The following is a 6,588-nucleotide window of genomic DNA, read 5'->3' as shown; positions in this document are numbered from 1 at the left end:
CACCCCCCCCCCGCCCCCCCCTCCCACACACTGCTTGCCTCCCCAGAGACAGGTGCGCACAGACATGCTTACGCTGTGCACGCCTCCCTAAATGCATGCGTGCAGACACAATGTGCTTAGCTCATTGCTGCCTTTCTCCTCCTCCTCCATTGCGGGGGCACGTGCCGTCACTCTCACACATGCTCCCTGAGCTGGCCCCAGGGTACCTGTGTGGCTCTGCTTTTCTTGTGGTTCTAGAGTAGCTGGGTGCAGTGAAAGCTGCCATAGGCAGATAGTTCCAGGTGGGGGGGGCAGAGGTTGGAGGGCGTTGGGGATGGGGCTGGGCTGGCTTTTCTCCTGATTCCTGCCTGCTTCCCCTGTGTCCTACTGCCTCTTGTTTCAGTCAAATTTGACAGGGTGCCTAGGGCAGATTAATATTAATTTTGTAGGTGCCCTGCAGGCTGGACAGAACGGCCTGGCTGGCCGCATTTGGCCTGCAGGCTGTATTTTGCCCGCCCCTGCTCTACGCCGTCACACACTTGTATGCAATGAGCTCCCCCTGCAGATGCAAGCTTCTGGCCAAAAAAGGTTGCCTACCTCTGAGATAGCTGAACCTGGCCAATCAAAAGTGGCAACAGTTTTAGGCTACATAACGTAACCTAAACCAAGATGTCAAAGATATGGTCTGTGGGCTGATTCAGCTTGTGCAGCCTCATTATCTAGCCCCTGATTGTGAAGTAGACCCACATGCTGCATACTGGACTGACCTCAGGATGCACACAGTGCCTGACCTGGCCCCTCTAGGAGGAGTGGTGCATCAGCACCCGTCCCCAAACCCAGCTGCCCCGGGGGAGTGGTGCAGCACAATCCTAGATCTGCCGAAGTGCCACACGTCAGATCTGGCATGCAAGTAGGGCTGATGTCCGTGGGCCTCATTACTCAGCCATGCACCACTGATCTGGCCCACAGACCAGCTCCATGCCACTCATCCAGCCCATGAGGCCAGATGAGTTTGACACCCCAACCTAAACAACTGGAGGCCATAGCTGGGGACAGCTCTCTGACTAAGGAAGTCTTTTACAGTCCTGTATTCTTGAGGGTGAGCTCATGCCTTGTTGCTGCAATACGTTCCTTGATTTATGGGCACATGAATAAACTAAGCAAAGCTCAATGCAGAGCTGGAGCAAATTGTCCCTGAGGGCTGTGTATGGATAGCTAGACTGGGAATTTAAGGCGTGAGAAATGCAGCCCTAATTTATTCAGAGGAAAGCTGCCACTCTGGAGCTAAATCACAGCAGGGGCCGCTTCATGTGTTCACAGATGCTTAGAACTGGAACAGCTTGACTTGCCATTGGCTCATCCATGTGCCCAGAACACAGATTAGTTCCAACAGATATGGAACCCCCCCCCAAAACAGCACTTTACCAGAAGAGGAATTGTATCAGTTTGACCTGGCTCCCAGAATCTGTATAGCTCATGAGCTTCAGTGGCGTTTTTTGGTGCCTTTATCTACAGCTGATTCAATCAACCTTGCTTGAAGTGCACAAACTACACAAACACTGGGCGAGCCGGGTCAAACTGATGCAACTCTTCTTCTGGGCCTGTGCTGTATTCTGCAGTGGGGTGCACCAAGCTGAAAGTAAAGCACCGTTTTGCTTTCCCCTCCCCCCAACGTCTGTCAGCACCCTAAATGATACCCATAGGAAAGACAAATGATCTGTATGCCCAAGAAGTATCAATCTCTGTTTTAGTTCATACCTGAATTTGAGAAGCATGTAAATCCATGGTGATTATGTGATCTGCACCTGCCACAGACAGCATGTTTGCAACCAGTTTAGCAGAGATTGGGGCTCGACTCTAGTACCAAGAAAAAGCTGTGTTAACTTGGAAGACAGCAAGCACATTTGATTAAAAACCTCTGCATATTTCAGCCTCCCCATCATGGTATGAACCACTGTTTCCTAGAAATAACCCAGAAACCTACAGTTATTTTCCTTAGGATAGAATGCTAGCTACTAAAAAAAAAATGCCAATTCTTAGGAGTACTCGATTCATCATCTAACAATGAATACAGCTTTGGTCTTAATGAAAAAGGACTAGATATTTATACGAATCAAGACAGCATCTGCAATTCTACTGATTAGTGAGGGGAAAAAAAGAGCTGCCAAATCCCAGGCTTAAAAATAACTTCTCCCTCCAAATTATGGAACTGCACAAGCAGGTCATCTAGTGAACTGGGCAGAACTGTATACCTAGCTAGGGATCAGATATCTGACCAAAGAGGAATTCCATAAAGGAACATATTAGTTTGCCCTACCTTGTCCTTTTTGTCCTGACGCGCATAGGGGAAACATGGTATGACTGCTGTCACACGACTAGCCGATGCGATCTTGCAGGCATTTATCATGATGAGAAGCTCCATTAGGTTGTCATTGATTTCCCCACAACCACTCTGCACAATGTAGACATCTTCCCCACGTACACTTTCACCTATTTCCACACTAGGTATAAGATGGAACAACAAAGTTAACATGTGCTTTGATTAAAAACATAAGATACAGCAAAGAACAGGGGGCCATAATCCCAACTGGGGTCTCCAGTGACCACCACAGTAAAATCAATGGAGACAAGTGAACTGTTTCAGCCATCTCAACAGAAACACAACCAAAAGAAATGCTCTACTGCTCATTTGCTTGGTCACTGAATTGTACATTACTCGTGGATCAAGCAAAGCAATTCAGTGGGGTAAAGCAAAATGTATTCTGCCCATAGTTTAAATCTCAATGTAATGTGTATAGATTTGCCCTCTTCGGGGACTACTTCTGATTGCAAGGAGAGAATGGAAAGTCATAGTAAAGTGAGGCATGGTAAGTCAAATAGAAGGAGGGCAGATTTGTATCCTATCCCATTACCTGGGTTAGCTTTGGTGACTCCTTTATTACTGTGGGTTTACTGCTTGTTTGCTGTCTCTCCCAGCACTGCCCCCATGCTCCCTCTTCCCACTCATATCTTTTGTATTATAATTTCTCTCTCCTTATACTCTGCTTGCTGCATGTTCTTTCACAGCACTTAATGTGAACTTCAGCTCACAAAAGCTCGTGCTGTATGCATCTGTACTTACCTTGACTTTGGTTAGTCTTTAAGGTACAAGGCTATCTTGCCTTCTGCCAGGAATGAACAACAGCTTCAGAGACATTAATGGGGAGACCTGCACCAGCAGCAGTATGGGAAATAAAGCAGTAGCCCCTAATAAAACCTGAAGTGTAGGGACAGGCCTTTGTAGCAACAGATTAACAAGTGGAAACTCTGACAGGGCTCAGTTTAGAGGACAAGCCAGCCTTGTCATCACCAAAGTTCCAAACATGTAGCAGGGACAGAGGAGGAAATGGGCTGACTTCTCTTATAGTCTTGAAACACCAATATTCTAGAGGTATCTTTGCTTTGTTTGGCTGCCCTAGCATAGGTTACCACTAATGGATAAAAAGCAGCAAGATCATGCAACTTGTGCTGATATCAGTTTCATTTTAGAGTCTGGGGGCAGATTATTTTAACAGAAATTAATTTTTCTGTCCGTCTATCTCCCTCACCCATCCCCAAACCGCCTGCTTTTAATGCTGATCTTGCAGCAAGGGTTTGGTTGATAGAGCTATACTAACAACAGCTGTTATAAAGAGCGTTTATAGCAGCAAATAAGTGATTTTGCCAATAGAAGTTATCCAGATTCCCCCAAAAGAATAAATTAAACCAGTAAAAGGGCTCTGTGTCACTATAGTTGTGTACACTAGCACTTTTATCAATACAGAAATGACAACAACAATCACACTCAAGACTGCTACACAGGCCAGAGTTTCTAAAGTAGAATTAGCTTAAGACACTTCTATTGCTGTAAACTTTAAAATCAGGAAAAGTCGTGGTTTGTTTGGTTTTTTTTGGTAAAGCCCAAGAAAGTATTGACTAAGTACCTAATCTTACCTTTCCAAGTAAACCTTTGCATTACTGCCAAGGAAGAAACAGTATCAGTGTTAGCTCTTGCATGCTCAGCATTATTTGCTAACATTAAGAGTCTGACCAGCCAGCTGGATGGATAAGAGTGCATGATAAATGGTTATGAGGTCACTGTAATGACACCAGCTGTAGTTTAGTAAACAGACTCCTTTGCAAGTCTTATCTAAACCATTTTGCCCTACATGTTGGGTTTTCAATTACAGCATATATTTATGCAATGGAAGCATATGCAATGTTTTTCCTGATGTAGTATTACTCTGGTCCCATGGACAGGAGAAGGATTCTATCCATAGGAGGAAGCAGCAGCTGAACACAGTAATTAGTGTCCTGTGAACAGGCTATGCAGAGAAAAGCAACACAATGATTTCCTACTGCTCCAAACCAAGCTTTTTATCATGGCAAGTTAACCCCCCATTTCCCAAACTTAGGCTTGGCCTCTTCCAGCAAGATGGAGATAAAGAATATAGATAAAAAATTACTAGGAACTGCATGTCTCATGGTACAGATGCACACCAAAGAGATGCAAACTTCCTCAAACTGTTTTCATGTGCTGCTAAATGACCAAAAGCTTTAAGCATCAGCACAAATCTGTTTTAAAAGCTTGGAGATAATGTAGCCACTCTCTAGAATAAAGTTTCAAATTTTCATTGCCAGTAGCTCAGGCTTTAAAAATAAAGAACTTTAAGGCATTTAGCAACTGAAAATGAACTGCCAACATTCAGTTCACAGGGCGAACCCTTAGTTGGTATACTGGCAAGCAGGCAAACAGACTGCTTGCCTTGGATTTTTTACTTCAAGTGGGTAAAAAAAATCCACTTGATGAATTCCCATTATCCTATCTGTAATCCAAGACATTATGGACCAAACTGGTTCTGGAATCTTGGTAGTAGGATACTGGATAATATCCTCTTTGTTATATTCAGGTATCTCCAAATTGCAGCCTTTGGGCTCCCAGGTACTGCTCCCCCTATTGTTCCAGCAGCAGCAGAGGATCCAGGCTTCCCCTCCCTGCCCAAAGGCACAACATGGTGGAGCATGACACAGTCTGCAGGCCAAGGTTGCCTGAGTGGCTTGAGCAGTGGGGGAGCCCATGGCTGGGGAGCTATGGGTAAGTCAGGACACATGCTGCTGCAAGGAAAGGTGCCTGGGCACACAGTGAATCAGCAGAGTGGCATGTGGTGCAACACTGTGGCACAGTGCAGTGGGGGGTGGGGAAGAGGCAGGTAAAATTTGGATTCAAAACTCTTGCTGGAAGAAGGGAGACCCAGGTTGGTAAAGAGTACCGCCAAATTGATGGTCTGTCTCCTCACAGAGCGAGCCCCAGACAGGTGAAAAACAACTGTATTTTCCTAAGAAGCAAAGGGGGATCAGGGGATGGGGACAGACCCAACAACTTTCCCTGAATCTGTGGCTACAGGATGGTTATCCAAGATGCCATTAAAGCCATGGAGGAAGCTCACCTCATTTTTATTCTGCAATACTTATTTTATGACCAAGTAGCAAGCCTCCAGCACGGCTGTTCACACTGTTTCGAAACTTGCTACAGTGACAGCTAGAAGGCAGAGGGCTTTACTGAAGTGTTAAAACCACTGAACAAATGCCTGGTTTTCAGATTAACTTTGGGACTAGCAAAATATCCTGACACACAAGCTCCTGTGAGTATATCAGAGCAGGCCTGTCCTTTGCAGTTGAAGCGAGGAGAGAGGCTCATGGCTGCAGACCTATGGCCTCCACCCCAGCCCAATCTAGCTATACATGATGCGCCACAACCCTCATGCTTCACTTTCTTCAAAAGCCTCTTCTCGGGGGATTTAGTTACAAGCTTCCAGGCAGCAAGATCCTTTGAAGCAGCAGCTGCCAGCATTTCACCACCTGCTGCCCTACAGCCAGGAGAGGGGGAACCTGGCCCCCATCTTCCTCTGTCCTGAACCCACCGGGATTTGGACCGCGGCAGAAGAGGCTGGCGTCCATTGCTAGTCGCCACAACTGCATCGTCCAGGGCTGCTCCAGCTTCGGCTCGTGGGCCCAATGCGGCTACGGCTTGGGCCATTAACACTCCCCACTCCGCCCCAGGCTTGGGCCATTAACACTCCCCACCCCGCCCCAAACACCGCGACGGACCAGGAACCAGGCCGCGGCTCCCCCGTGCCCGGCGCCATCCCAGATCGGGCCCGCCACCGGTATGCCGGCACTGGCCACAGGCACAGGCCGGACCAGGCCCCGGGCCCGCGGCCCCCGCCCCGCGCACATGGCCCTGCCGCCCCATGTGGCGAGCAGCCCCCGCGCGGGGCAGACCGGGAGCTGCAGTCCGCGACGCGCCGCCCCACCCCGCTGCTCACCACGTCTCCTGGTTGCTGAACTTCTTAGTGACCACCTTGCCCAGCTCCAGGCCCAGGCGGTCGGCGATCTTCTGGGACAGGTCCTGGTGCGAGCTGCCGCTGAAGATCTTGATGTTGGGCATGGCGCCGACCTCACCCTCCCGCTGCCGCACGCGGGGGCGGGGGCCGGCTCCGGCTCCAGACTCCAGCCGACGCCTGCTCGCTGCTTGGGGGGACTGCAACCGTACACGGCACCAGCGCGTGCCTACGCCGCCATTTTGGCCCT

General features: G+C 48.4%; 1 protein-coding gene across 2 annotated transcripts in view; it reads right to left on the bottom strand.

Annotated features, from left to right (window-relative positions):
• PRPS1 (phosphoribosyl pyrophosphate synthetase 1) overlaps positions 1 to 6,582 on the bottom strand; it is a 35,363-nt gene extending 28,781 nt beyond the window's left edge. For both annotated transcript variants that reach the window (XM_019521191.1, XM_019521190.1), the window contains exons 1-3: positions 6,324 to 6,582; positions 2,297 to 2,480; positions 1,738 to 1,836 (exon numbers count right to left, since the gene is read on the bottom strand). In XM_019521191.1, coding sequence (XP_019376736.1) covers positions 1,738 to 1,836; positions 2,297 to 2,480; positions 6,324 to 6,445 — 405 coding nt within the window. In that variant the 5' untranslated portion in view covers positions 6,446 to 6,582. The remainder of the gene's footprint in view (positions 1 to 1,737; positions 1,837 to 2,296; positions 2,481 to 6,323) is intronic.
• Positions 6,583 to 6,588: the final 6 nt, after the last annotated feature.

The sequence above is a fragment of the Gavialis gangeticus genome, unplaced genomic scaffold (assembly GCF_001723915.1).
Source record: "Gavialis gangeticus isolate Ggan-Ray unplaced genomic scaffold, GavGan_comp1, whole genome shotgun sequence".
In the NCBI taxonomy this organism is placed as follows: domain Eukaryota; kingdom Metazoa; phylum Chordata; order Crocodylia; family Gavialidae; genus Gavialis; species Gavialis gangeticus.
Note: the sequence above shows the minus strand (reverse complement) of the source record. Positions and strands in the feature narration are given on the sequence as shown.